We start from the raw sequence: 14,947 nt of genomic DNA, 5'->3' as shown, positions 1-14,947 counted from the left end.
GCGCTGAATGCTAATTGGCTGTCAAGTGGTTGTCAACATTCGAAACCAGCAACTGTTGGCAGCCATTTTGTTCCTCGGTAGAAGCGAGGCTGAAGAAGTAAGGGGAATAAGTGTGTAAAACATATAAAGGGGGCAGGGTATAAATACTCTGACCCTCTAGACCTGCTTAGGGGGTCCCCGAAGGACTCCCAAGACCCCTTTTTTAAAAAAAAAAAAACTGCAAAATGCGCGCCGGGTGTGCGGATCCGGCCGTAAAAAAAGAAAAACACGAAGCGCGGGCTTCCGCGCTTCTTTAATAATTAGCCCCCGGGGGGCCAAATCCCGGGGGCAAAAAACGTAAAATTTAATGGGGGGCCCCCAGCCCCGGGACCGCTAACCGCTACCCCCCAGGGCTACAAAATAAATGGGTGGGGGGGCTGAACGGCCCCCCGAGCCCCGGGGACCACCACCCCAGGGGCTTTATTTATTGAGGGAGGGGGGCTGCGTGGCCCCCCTCCTGGAGCCCTCGAGGGCCCTGGAGACCGCCACCCCCCAGGGCCAACTCCTGCAGTGTACTGGGGTGCCCACCCCCAGGACACTGTTGTTTGCTATGAGAGGGCGGGAGTCTCCCGCCCTCCCATAGCTAACTTCATTTGGATTTTGAAAGAGAGAGCAGGGAAACCTGCTCTCTCTTTCAAAATCCAAACCATATTGCTTTTGCACACAGGGAGCTGCATGTCAGCAGCTCCCCATGTGGAAAAGCAATGCCGGCTCCCAAAGGACGCGGGGAGCCGGCTGGGACTGTGGGGGCGATGGGGCTCCCCCCATGGTCCCCAACGTTTTTATAAGCCCCCGGGGGCATCCTATCGCGTTGGGTGCACGATTTCTCTCGCTTAGGGTGCGCGATTCCTAACGCGTTGGGTGCGCGACTCCAAGCAATAATTGAAAAAAAAGAATATTAAAGTATTAAAAATATAGTTTAAAAAATATAAAAAAATATTAATAAAAAAATAGTTTAAAAATGTTTGCAACTATTTTACAAAATATTCCATTAAAAACATGTAACATTTATAAATTTAAAAAAAATATATGTTAAAAAAAACTTTAAAAATGGTGAAAAACAGTATAAAAAACATAAATAAAGGTATTGATACACTGAAAAATAAAGATTTAGAAATCCTATGAAATTCATTAAAAATCATAGGTTAGAGATAAGTTATAGATAGGAATTAGCATTTTAAAAAACCTTTGAAATTGACTTAAAAAACCATAGGTTTCAGGTATGTTATAGTTAGGAATTATTTAAAAAACCTTTGAAATTCACTGAAAAAACCATAGGTTTCAGGCACGTTATTGTTAGGAATTAGCATTTAAAAAACCTTAGAAATTCACTGAAAAAACCATAGGTTTCAGGGGCGTTATAGTTAGCTGGACATTTCCCTTGTACAAAACCATTGAAATTCCCCCGTTATAGTTAGTTCAGCTAACTATAACTCACGCCTTCGCAATGCACTGCTGATGACGTCACATATTACATCACTCATGCCTCTATAAAAAACATTATTAGTACGATGGTAAAATCCATGATTTCTGCCTAATGCTCCTTGGCACATTAAAAACATATATATACAACTCCTCAATCATTGTAAATATAACGTTATTTCTTACTGTGCAATATGGTAAAATGTATTCTTCCTGCCTAATGCTTATTCGCATGGTCAACTCATATGTGTACAATTTATTGTTCATTGGAAACATAGTGTTATTTCTAACTGTGCAGGTACTCGTCGCAAATTTGGTAGCAACTCAAGCCATAATGCAGGGAATTGTTACCTAATGATATTCCATCCTGTGCAAAAATGCCTATTGGTAAACTGCTATATACTGTGCAAAGTATGCAGTACAACTGTAAAGTGCTTAATGTGCAAAAGTGCTGAAACTGGCCAACTAGGCCACTTAAAGTGCAAGTGCTAAATCCTTAATAAAAATACCATCATAAAAGCCATATCTAAAAAATTATTTTCTATAAATATGTACATCTCTTGCGCGGTCCCAGATGAAATTTGGGACACGCCACTACAGAAACAACTATTACATTCTTTGCTATAGTCCTGTCTCTGTATTCCATGAATGTCAGATCAGTGTCATTTGGGGACCATAACACTATGATCTTTAAGCTCACTCATCTTTTATAACAGAATGTGGTTTTATAAAAAATAGTGTAAGTCCTCAGTATTATTTAAACCATTGGGGAACTTACTATCTAGCTCCAAAATCATACAGGACTCCATCTGCCTTAATTTCCTTTCCCTGTCACCACCTCTTTGTAATTTTGGAACCGCTGCCACCACAAAATATTTCAAACAGTTAAGGTTGTTATCATGCATCTGTTTGAAATTGCGAGCCACCGGATAAATAGTGTCATTATTCATGATGGCTCGTAGATGCTGCAGAATTCGGACATGCACCTGCAGCTTGGTACTTCCCACATACCTAAGTCCGCAGGTGCATGACAAAATATAAACTGCATACTCTGTTCTACAGTTGAATTTGCCCTGGATAGCAATTCGATCCGGGCTGAAAGGAGTGGTGTAATGAGTTGTATTTTCCCCAAATCTGCAGGCCTTACAGGAAGAGCATTTGGTGAAACCCAGTTTCACCAAATATGCAAAAAGGTAGCTCTTCGTTCAGAAACGGCCCTTTTTTTCAAATGGTGTAAATCCGTTCAGTAGTTCCTGGAAAATTTCAAAAAATAAAAATATCGATATTTGAGTACTGCGGAGGAGTCGCGACTCCTCCCAAGCACGAGCTGACCTCTGATTGGCCCGCGGGGGCCCCCACAGCCCCAGGGACTGCCACCTACCCAGGGCATTTGAAAAAATATGCGGTGGCACATGGCCCCCCGCAGCCCCGGGGATCACCACCTCCCCGGGGCTTGTTTGAAAGAAATGCGTGGGGGGGCTCCTGCCCCCCATGCTGCCTCGGGAATCGCAACCTCCCCGGGGCATTCTTAATTATGTTCGGGGGGCCTCACAGCCCCCCCCAAGCCTGGGGACCGCCACCTCCCTGGGGTCTAAATAAAATTTAAAAAGTGTGGGGGGGCTCCTCCTCCCTGGGGCACACTTCACTCAAGGGGCTAATTTGAGGAAGGAAGGGGGCCCCCCTCCTGGAGCCCTCAATGGCTCTGTGGACCGCCACCCTCCTGGGCCGGGTCCTGCAATGTCCCGGGGTACCCACCCCGGGACATTGCCGTTTGCTATGGCAGAGCAGGAGCCATAACAGCTCCCGTCCTGCCAAAGCAAACACTGCTTTGCTTTTTAGAAGCCTGCTCTCACTTCCAAAAAGTAAAGCAGAATTGCTTTTGGGCAAGGGGAGCTGCATCTTAGCCTCTCCCCCACAGTCCCCATTGCTGAGGGCTGACCCCGGGGGATGGGGTCCCCGGGGCCAGAAGTGGCCCGGGAGGGGGGCCACTCAGCCCCCTCCCCTTTAATTAAAATAGCAATTTAAAAAAAAATAGATGGCCGGTCCCGGGGGATTGGGACCCCAGGGACAAAGATGACCTGAGGAGGGCGGCCATGCGGCCCCCCTCCAAACAAAAAATAATTACAAAAAAAAGAACGCTGGCCAGGCCCCGGGGAATGGGGTCCCCAAGGCAATAATTGGCCTCTGATGGGGTCCACGTGGTCCCCCCTCCCTAATTTCTTTTTAAAAAACAAGGCTGCCAGGCCCCGGGGCATAGGGTCCCCGGGGCCAAAAGTGGCCCAGGGAAGGGGGGCCATGCCCTCTTTGTCCACCACTCTGCAAATGTGGCTCCTGGTGCGCTCTTGGTTGGGGGATTAAGTCCCCGTTGCTAGTGAGGGTCCCTGGGGGCCAACAAGGCCATCAAGAACCTCCAGTAAGCCCCACACATTGCTGAGAGGTGGTCCTAGGCCACGCCCCTGTTTTTACACCACTCTGCAAACGCACCTCTGGGCAATGAGGTCCTCTTATGTCCTGAGGACCTCAGGACACAATTGGATTTCATCCCCCAAGCAGCAGTGCACCAGGATATGCATTTGCAGAGGGGTGTATAAAGTGGGCGTGGGCGTGGACTTGGACCACTCTCAGCATTCCAGCTGTGTGGGGCTTACTGGAGGTACCTGATGGGCTAGTTGGCCCCTAGGGACCCTCAGCAGGCAAGGGGACTTCATCCCCCAACCAAGAGTGCACCAAGAGGCGTGTTTGCAGAGTGGTGGACAAAGGGGGCATGGCCTGTGTCCACCTATCAGCAATCCCACTGTCTGGGGCATACTGGAGGTATCAGATAGGCTAGTTGTCCCCTAAGGACCCTTAGCAGCGAAGTGGACTTTAATCCATATCCAAGAGCGGGTCAGGGAGCGCGTTTGCAGAGTGGTGGGGAAAGGGGGTGTGCCCTGCTATGACAACTTAGCAATGCTGCTGTGTGGAACTTACTGGAGGTAATAGGAGGGGTAGTTGGTCTCCAAGGTTGACCTTGGAGGCCAACTACACCTCTTCTGTTACCTCCACTAAGTCCCACACAGTGGATTTGCTGAGAGGTCTTCGGAGGACACGCCCCCTTTCTCCACCACTCTGCAAACGCGCTTCCTGGCACAGTACTGGTTGGGTGATGAAGTCCACTTTACTCCTGAGGGACTTTGGGGACCAAGAATCCCTCCTGGTGCCTCCTGTAAGTCCTATGCAGCGGAATTCCTGAGCCCTGGTTGGAGGTCCAGCCCCCTTTCTCCACCACTCTGCAAATGCGACTACCATTTAAAGAAGCATTTGTAATGCAATAGGTCTCGCATTTGCAAGAGTTAGAGCTATTGGTGTTGTAAATCTAAAAGTTTTTTGCTAATGTTTTTTTAAGTGGAGTGGATGTACTTTGTGTGTAGTGGAATTATGTGGTATGTTGTGCAGTAAAATTATGATAGAAAGTATGTGGTATTTGGTGTATAGGAATTCTGTAAAATGGGATTATGTGTTATGGAGAGTAATTATGTGGTATGGTAGTCTGTGTTGTGGAGTGGTAACGTCCGGTTTAGTCTTCCTCGTTTCCATAGAAGCTAAATTATGAAGTCAAAGAGACCAAAAAAAGAAGGAATCACTGAGGAGCACTTCTGGACCTAGTCAGAGGTATGAGCAGGGCCACTGGAATTATGCAACTGTTTGGCTGCACCGTCTTTTGCACAATTATACATTTTCCGCATTAGCCACATAATCCATCCTCTGCTGCCTAATCTGCAGATTTGAACACAAAAAGCCTTGTTTCTAGCTCAAACGTTACCAAAAATGCAGTGACAAGTGTGACAGCGTGGTGGAAGGTCCTTTGCAAACCTAGAAATGTCACCTGTTACTTATTGCTAAATGTGGGTGTTAAATTGGTATTAATGGTGTACAAGCCACTTTTTCTTCTTTCTGCTCCTCTCTTGCCTCTTTCAGTATTTCTGTTCCTTTCTGCACCTTTCTTTCTTTTTCTCCACTTCTCATGCCTGTTTCTGCACATCTCTTCTACTTTCTGCACCTCTTTTACCTCTTTCTGCCCCTCTGTTGCCTTTCTGCACCTCACTTGCTTTTTTGTACACCTCTGTTCCCTTTTTCTGCACCTCTTTTACCTCTTTCTGCACCTCTCTTGCCTCTACATATCACTTGCCTCTTTCTGCACTCTTCTTGCTTCTTTCTACCCATCTGTTGCTTCTTTCAGCAATTCTCTTGCCTCTTTCTGCACCTCTCTTGCCTCTTTCTGCACCTCAGCTGCCTCTTTTTGCACCTCACCTGCCTCTTTCTGCACCCGTCTTGCCTTTCTGCACCCCTTTTTCCTCTTTGTGCAACTCTTTTGCCTCTTTCTGTACCTCTCTTGCCTCTTTCTACCCATCTGTTGCTTCTTGCAGCACTTCTCTTGCCTCTTTCTGCACTTCTCTTGCCTGTTTATGCACCTCTTTTGCCTCTTTTTACACCTCTCTTCCCTCTTTCTGCACCACTCTTGCCTCTTTCTACACCTCTGTTGCTTCTTTCTGCACTTCCCTTTTTTCTTTCTGCACCGTGAATGCCTCTTTCTACACCGTTCTTCCCTTTTCCTGCATGTCTCTTGGTTCTATCTGCACTGCTCTTGCCTCTTTCTGCACCCCTCTTGCCTTCTTCTGTACCTCTGTTGTTTCTTACTGCACTGCTATTGCCTCTTTCTGCACCTCTTTTGCTATTTTTGCACCACTCTTGCCTCTTTTTGCACTTCTCTTGTCTGCTTCTGCACCTCTGTTGCTTCTTTTTTGCACTTCAATTTCTGCACCCCTCTAGCCTCTTTCTGCACTGCTCTTGCCTCTTTCTGCACCCCTCTTGCCTCTTTCTGCACCCTTTTTGCCTCTTTGAGTACCTCTTTTGTTTCTTTCTATACCCCTCTTGCCTCTTTCTGCACTTATGTTGCCTCTTTCTGAACCCCTCTTGCTTCTTTACTGCTGTCTCTTTCTGCACCGTTGTCTCTTTCTGCAATTGTCTTTCCTCTTTCTGCATCTCTCTTGCTTCTTTCTGCACTTCTCTAGCTCCTTTCTGCACCCTTCACTTTTTTGCACCTCTCTTTCCTCTTTCTGTATCTCAGTTGCTTCTTTCTGCACTTCTCTTCCTTCTTTCTGTACCCCTCCTGCCACTTTCTGTGCCTCTCTTGCCTCTTTATGCCCCTCTCCTACCTTTTTCTGCACCCTCTCTTGCTTCTTTCCACACCTCTGTTGCTTCTTTCAGCAATTCTCTTGCCTCTTTCTGTACCTCTCTTGCATCTTTCTGCACCTCTCTTGCGTCTTTCTGCACCTCTGTTTCCTCTTTCTACACCTCACTTGCTTCTTTCTACACACCTCTTGCCTTTTTCTGCAACCCTTTTTCTCTTTCTGCACCACTCTTGCCTCTTTCTGCACCCCTGGTCCCTCTTTCTGCAACTTTTCTGCCTGTTTCTGCACCTCTCTTGCCTCTTTTTGTACCTCTGTTGGTTCTTTCTGCGCTTATCTTGCTCTTTCTGCACCCTTTGTGTCTCTTTCAGCACCTCTGTTGCTTCTTTCTGCACTTCTTTCTTTCTGTACCCTCCTGCCTCTTTGTGTACCTCTCTTGCTTCTTTATGCACCTCTCCTACCTTTTTCTGCACCCCTCTTGCTTCCTTTTGCACCTCTGTTGTTTCTTTCTGCACCTCTCTTGCCTCTTTCTGCATCTCATCGGCCTCTTTCTGCACCTCACCTGCCTCTTTCTGCACCCCCTTGCCTCTTTCCTTATCCCTCTTCCCTCTTTGTGCAACTCTTTTGCCTCTTTCTACACCTCTCTTCCCTCTTTCTGCACCACTCTTGCCTCTTTCTACACCTCTGTTGTTTCTTTCTGCGCTTCTCTTGCTTCTTTCTGCACCTCACCTGCCTCTTTCTGCATTTCTCTTGCTTCTTTTTACACCTCTGTTGCTTCTTTCAGCAATTCTCTTGCCTCTTTCTGCACTTCTCTTCCTTCTTTCTGCACCCCTCCTGCCTCTTTCTGTACTTCTTGCCTCTTCGTGTTCCTCTCCTACCTCTTTCTGTACTTGTCTTGCCTGTTTTTGCACCTCTGTCGGTTCATTCTGCACTGCCCCTGCTTCTTTCTGCACCCCTCTTGCCTCTTTCTGCACCCCTCCTTTCTCTTTCTGCACCTCTCTTGCTTCTTTCTGCATTTCTCTTTCCTCTTTCTGCACCCCTGAGTTAGAGGTAGTTTTATTCCCCTGCCCTATTATGTACTAAGGCCTTACAGGGGAAGGCATGCCAATCACAGGGGTACCCCAAACCATAGTGTACCCTAGTGTATGTGTGTGTTTTCACTGTATTCTAAGTGTCTTTCAGCATAGCACTGGTTCCGGCCCTGGTTAGTCAGTCAGTTACCACCTGTACCAGTCAGCAAAAAGTTGGGGGCACTGGATGACTTTGCAACAAGGCCTCTTTCCGCACCTTTGTTGGTTCTTTCTGCATATCTCTTGCATCTTTCCGCACTTTTCTCCGTCTTTCTGGACTTCTGTTGCCTCTTTCTGCATTTCTGTTGCTTCTTTCTTCACCTTTCTTCCTCTTTCTGCACATGTCCTACCTCTGTAGGCATAGTTAGAAATTAGAATTTAAAAAACATTTGAAATTCACTGAAAGAAATATAGGTTTCAGGGACGTTATAGCTAGAAATTAGCATTTGAAAAACCTTTGAAATTCACTGAAAAAACAGGTTTCAGGGACGTTATAGTTAGAAATTAGCATTTAAAAAACCTTGGAAATTCACTGAAAAAAACACAGGTTTCAGGGACGTTATAGTTAGTTGGACATTTCACTCGTACAAAACAAGAACAAATCGGCCATTATAGTTAGTTGAGCTAACTATAACTCACGCCCCCGCAATGCACTGCTGATGACGTCACATATTATATCACCCATGACATGGTCAGTGACATCACTGATGACATCTCAAATGACACCAGCACATGAATTCCTATGACCAAGGCTTGTTATTGGAAATACACAGGAGGCAATCTCAATTATGAGGTTAGAAAGGCAAGGTTGCTTGGGGCACAAGAAGGATAATGAGATGGTGTGTGAGAAATAAAGAGGCATAATGGCAAGAAAGAAATAGCTAATAAGGCAGCCAAAATGGTAGCAGTTAAAATATGAAAGTGGTGAGGACACCTTCCTCGCTTGAGTGAGAAGGGCAGTGCCATTGGCTCATAAGATTGCTACTTGGAAGCCCCCGTAGGTGCATCCTATGATTTGACATTATATACTAAGCCAGGGTGCAAAGGCAGAGAACGCGGGTACTGACCTACCTACCCATGAGATCTGTACATGTGCATGCGGACACTTGCCTCCATTAATAATCCCCAGAATGGTGTAGAGTCAAGAAAATAGCCCACCCTTTGTTGATGGCAGAGAGGCGGGTAGGTGGAAGGTACCTTCAGTGAAGACCCCTGTGGTGGTGTCAGACCCAGAAAGTGACCGCTGCAAATTGCATGTACAGAGGTAAGAGCAAGGATCTAAGAGCAGTAATGGTCAGTCAAAGAAACTGCAAGGAGCTCAGAATGTAGATAAGATATGTCTTCCTGTGGAGACTTTGGGAATGATTGAGTCCTGAGGGCAGCCAGCCCTTGTATGAGCACTGAAGAGGCAAGGATGTTCACAAAAGCATTGAAGACCGTGGTAACGGAAGCTCCTTTAATCAGATGAAGCATTTAGTCTAGATGTGGCACCGGAAAGATGGACCGTCGGGCACATCTGCAAGCCTAAGCAGGTAGTTGATTGTTTTCCTATTTGAAGGTTTTATGTATCAGCTTGCTTAATGGGCACTGGCATGTTATTTTAAGGAATATTAAGATGTAAATGCTAGGAGTTTTAATGACCCTTTATTACAAAGTAAAACATGTCATTCTTTTGTCATCCACATTGGTGTTATTGCAGTACTAAATTCCCAGCAACCACTTTTTTAAAGAAATGTAGTTTTCCTGGAGAACCCTCCCCATAACATTTAAACACCAACCTAAAGGCTGTCCCAAGTTGCCTCTTTTTCACTAGCTTCCTTATCTACCATGTTTTCTGTGACCACTTTACTTTTCCTTCAACTCTGACTGTGAAGCTGATCCCAGATTGTGTTTTTGAGCTGAGTACCGCTCCCCTCTCCCCCCTTAGCTGAGTAACTGTAAATAAGTCCCACTTAGATTAATTATATGAAAATGTGTCTAAGACAGATATCCTGATCATCTAGTCTGGATCCAGGCCACCCTGACTTATGATGGACCCCACCGATCTATGCTAAGCTTTTGTGAGACTTGTTTACAGATAACTATTGCCTTACATGTAGTTTTGGGTTTTGCCAGTCATCCTGAATGAGTGATATCCCTACTGATTTATTAAAAGTGTATTTGTTCTGGAGTAATCGATGTGCAAGTTATCAAAACTGTGTGCGATTCTATGAGTCTTTACCCAGTACTACTTGGAGCTCAAGAAATATACATTTTGATGATATTGTAGCTAGGCTATTCAGCCATCTACACTCAACTGTAATCTTTTAGTAACAATATCAGTTTGAAGAGTAAAAGAAAAAGCATCCCAGGTTCTCAGCAATAAAAAGAATATGACTCGGGGATGCTGAAAAGTCAGAAAAACTAAATATGTTTAAGACATGAAACCACAGAACATACATTGACTTTAGTCTAGTTATGAGGATATCCACCTCTATTAGTAAAATGAATGGAAATCATTTTCTCTGTACAAGATTTAATCTGTCCTTCCTTTTCTGTTGTAGAAGCAAAGGATGACCCAGAATGGATCCTCGTTGAGAAGGACCGATTTGTAAATGATTATGACAAAGATGGTGATGGGCAACTGAACCCTGAAGAACTACTGTCTTGGATAGTTCCCAATAACGAGGGTATCGCACAAGAAGAGGTACTGTATGAGAGAAAGGACTGCTTGACTATTAGAATAAGCACTTTAACAGAAGTCATGGCATCCTACTAAATTTGGTTATCTATAAAAGCCAATCAGATTGATGTATCGGAGTTTTAATTGTGCAATGCAAATTCTGTATAGGGAGATGTGTGGTGGTTGAGAAAGAATAGTAGCAGGCACAGGCCAGCCAGGAAGGTAGGTTGAAATGATTACGAATTTTGTTTTTCTCCTCTATGGTTTGATTGTCATCAAACGTGTTTATTTCAGGTAATTATCCATAGGACATCAAGGTAAATATAAAACAATTACCAAATTAACAGAAGCTTGAACGTAGAAAAAGTAAAAATATTTGATTGTGGTTAGTCAAAGTAATAAGTAAAATAAATTAAAAGGTTCTGAAAAATCTATAAAACAAAAACATTAGTGTTAACCAAAGCCTTCGGGGAAAGCTGAAGCAATGAGTAATTGCAGGTTTATAAAGAAAACAGCTTGTCTCTCTATTCAAACATACAATATTTATCACAAAGAACATGGGAAGAGATCCTATATAATCATCAGGATTTGTGTGCCCTCCTCAGAATTGTTAACCAATGCTAAAGTAAAATGAGAAGGGAAACAAAGCAATTAAAACCATTAAGTGTAACACTGCTTGAACCAAAGGCTGTTTCATTAGATACAATTTTTCCAACTTGATCTACGTTCTTTCTAAAATACAGACCAAAATGCCTAAGCAGCAACACATTCTTTTCTTTATTTTGTGCTCGTCAATGTTTGCAGGGACCCAGGTTTCAAAAGTGAACTAATGCCATAAATCTCATAAAATTAAGGAGTCTGAGGATACTATTTGACGCTGATATCACTTTTGCCCCTCATGTCAACAAGTGGTAAATGGCTGCTCTGTCTTAAAAAAATACCCCCACTTCTTGACACTTACCACAGAGTTGCTCTTATCTAAGCCATTTTCCTGACTTTCCTTGACCACTGTATTATCATTAAGTCTGACTTCTCCAATAATCCCAGTGCCAGGCTTCAAAGACTTCGGAGCTAAGGAGCTGCAATGAACCAGAACCTTCGTAAGTGAAACCACAACTAACCTGCCCTTAAAGCTCTCCATTGGCACCGAGTGGTTGCCAGGATTAAGATTGAGGTCAAGTTCCTTGTCCACTACACTTACTATTCTAAAGTTGTATTATCCCTGCAGAAACTGGCATCTTTCTGTGCAGCTGCATGAGCCCTACAGTGAGGATCTGGAAAAAAGACCCAAACTGGAATACTTTCTGCCTACACTTGAAATCTGAACCCAGTGACATGTGACTCACAGAAACATCTGAAAATGGGACTATTCAAACTGGCCTTTAATTGAACTTAGCAATGAACATGGGTTGAAAATGGGACAGTTCTATTGTAGCACCTGATTGGACTCTGGCCTTTCCTTCCATCACCTTGCTGTATTTTCTTCTTTTCCTGAAGTGAACAAAAAGTAGCATACTGCACATACTTAAGATAACAATTACAAGTCTCAAAATCTTAATTTAAAATCACAGATGTGCCTGAACTTCATCTTGGGATTTTCAACTTCAAAATAAGCAGCTTTACATTTAAACATGCTTTCTGAATAGGGACCTTCTTGGTTAATGTATTTATTTTTCTTTTATTCAGGGAAATAGGGTATAAAGAATTGAAGATGGGAAAATCAACGGACATAATGATTGCATTAAAATGAGAGATCACTGGAGCTTGTGTTGCGGGTAGCGTTCAGGCCAAAAGCCTTTCTGAAGAGATGCGTGATCAGGGTCTTTTTCTACTTTAAAACTTGTCTCTGGTGCAGAGGGGAAAGTGGGTGAGTTTCAGAGGGCCAACCATTGATACCTAAAATAACCTACCTCTAAAACATTTATATTTTACTGGATGTAAGAAGAGTGGGTTTTGAGTGCCTCATCTGAGGTGATAAATTTCTGAGTTATGATGAAGGCCTTATGCCTAGTTGTAAAATTGTCCTTGTTTGGGATTCATTCACGAGACATCATTGCAGACTGTGTTTTCTGTGCCATCTCGCCAGTGATTTTTCAAGCTTTATAGTTTTGCGTGCTTTCATATTAGATCTTTGTCTCGGCAGGAAGACCTATAGTCCATTACTATCGTCCTGTCTTTTGTCATTTTTCTGATGATTTCCAAAAGTATTAGTGTGCTAGGGAATCATGTCCCCTCTGACAACTGCATGTTTTAAACCATGCCGAGTGTGCCGGAAATAGATGTTGACTATCTTGCACACGATTTGTCTTTGTAGTTTGGGCTCCAGTCACAAGCTTTGCATTGTGCCTTGTGTTCCCTGTTTTACCCACAGATGATCCAGGACAGCTGTTGCTCCCTTTTCAGGTTGTGGGTCAGGTCCCGGTCACACGGCCGTTCCCCCAAACGATCCTCTTCTTGCTCAAAATCTTTGGGTAAGTCTAAGTCCAAGCCCAAACAGAAATAGGCACAGCGGGACTCGCCCCATCCCACCACCGATGCTCAGAGTAGAAGGCCTGAGGGTATCAAGATAAAAACTGCACTTTTTCAGAGTTCAGAGTTTCAGAACTGCTTTGTAAGCTGGTCTGTCTAGCTCACATTTTTCTGGACCATGGTCGACCCTGCAGCATATAACGTCCTTCATGGAGGCCATGCTACATATCTTCAGAGTGATTATGACTACCTCTGGTGCGCCTTTGAGCCCCACAGACCTGTAAAGGGGCCTCCAGTCAGATTACCGTCAGTGGGTCCTACTTGGTGATGTACCCTTGAGATCCATTACCAGGTCCACAAAGACTCTGATACACACTTCCACACTGGCCCAAGGATCCACGCCAGTTCCTGTAACACTGGTATATGGACACTACCGGTACCAGTGGAAGTCCCGTTGCTGACATTTGAACCAACGTCTGCCTGAGATTGACCGATGTTGTGCCACAAGATCACAAATGCCCAACTGGTTATCATGCATCCTGACTCTAACCCAAAGCCTCTGCCGTAGCTCAACTATTAGCAGAGACTCCATTGTCTTTTTGGCTCTGACTCCGACCCTATAAAAGAAACAGCTAGGGTGCCCCAGAACAAATATGATTTTTTTTTTTTTAAACTTGTTTTTATTTTATTCATTAGCAGCAGCACAATACAGCAATCAGACACATAATTTTCCACGATGAAGAGCAATGCAGTAGCCCCTGAATGCGGCAAGTTGGCAGGAAACAGTTCAACAGCGGTACATTTCTCCAACATCCACCATCCCGCTCCCCCATCCCCGGGCTCCCCCATCCTAGTCTGAGTCTGAGGCATCGTCTTCAGGGTCCGAGGGCGGGTCACAGATGTCACCCCTATAAGAGTTCCACGCTCCCCATACTTTACTCCATTTGCCAGGACAGCCCCGTCAACAAATATGATTTTGATGGATTTCTCCCCCTTCAGTATACTGATGATAAACTATGGCCAGATTCACAAACTTTCAGTGAACTAGGCACCTACTCTTAAACAAAACTTGACTTGCCACATGGGCAACCTAAAGTGCCTTGTTTGCAGCAGTGGTCCAGAGGGCAACTAAGGTGGTAGATCTGCACTTGCCCTCCATTGAGACACAAACAGATGCTGTTGGAGCACTTACTGCCATTTAATGCTGCACTCATTGATGCCTTCATTGCTACATGGTCCTATCCTTGTTCTTGCCTATCTGTCACGTTTTGGTTTAAGAATCAAGGACATTCAAAGGATCCACAGGATCCCATATAGATTAAATACTAACAGAACTAGGCCAAGGAGGATATTGGTGAACTTTCTTACCTACGCGCTAAAAGAGAAGATTTTTTTAAAGGCCTTGAGCAATAAATCAACTGATTTTGATGGGGTTAAGTGTGAAATCAGATCAGATCTATCAAATGTCACCTCCAACAGACAATGGGAGAATTATTGAGCAAACTGTCCTTCATTTTTCAAAGGGGACCTCAATAGTTCTTTAAAACCAAATATTGATTAGTGTACCTCATGCCGCTATGTATTAATCCCACTGGTCAATCTATGCGCTAGTTGTCAGCATATAAAGTGCAACCCATGTCGACATCAAAATCTATCAAGAGTATGAAGAGGAGAAAGCAATTACATCTTCCAACATAACCTTTCTTTTACATCCCTATTTCTCAAAATATGTGACAAACACAGATTTCTTGTTTTTTTTCCTATTCTTGCAATGCTGCATTCCGCCACCCAAATTTTTTACCGTGTTACATGTTATAAGACTCACATCATTAATTCAGAAATTACAATTGTACCCCAAGGGTAATACGCTTGTCAGTTTATGGATGTTCTGTTGAGGGAATTCCCCATATCTGTATTGAGTGAGCGGCCAGAATGAGAATTTACGGCAGCCACGGCTATATTTTTGTTTTTTAAAAAGGGGGGGCTAGCCAATATGATTCCAATTAAAGGAAACACTATTGCTACATCACACATTCCACATGAGCACAAGTGGACATGATCAACCAATGTCACTCATTTGCATCTTAGTTCAACATTTACAATGGTATACTGTTGAT

General features: G+C 44.1%; 1 protein-coding gene across 1 annotated transcript in view; it reads left to right on the top strand.

Moving 5' to 3' along the window:
* The window catches only part of LOC146771122 (reticulocalbin-2-like), a 136,462-nt gene that overhangs the window by 111,311 nt on the left and 10,204 nt on the right, over positions 1-14,947 (top strand). Inside the window, exon 7 of the mRNA XM_085640331.1 lies at positions 10,243-10,385. Within this exon, the coding sequence (XP_085496457.1) occupies positions 10,243-10,385 (143 nt within the window). The remainder of the gene's footprint in view (positions 1-10,242; positions 10,386-14,947) is intronic.

The sequence above is a fragment of the Triturus cristatus genome, unplaced genomic scaffold (genome assembly GCF_964204655.1).
Source record: "Triturus cristatus unplaced genomic scaffold, aTriCri1.1 SCAFFOLD_299, whole genome shotgun sequence".
NCBI classification, from domain to species: domain Eukaryota; kingdom Metazoa; phylum Chordata; class Amphibia; order Caudata; family Salamandridae; genus Triturus; species Triturus cristatus.
This window is presented reverse-complemented; position numbering and strand designations above follow the sequence as displayed.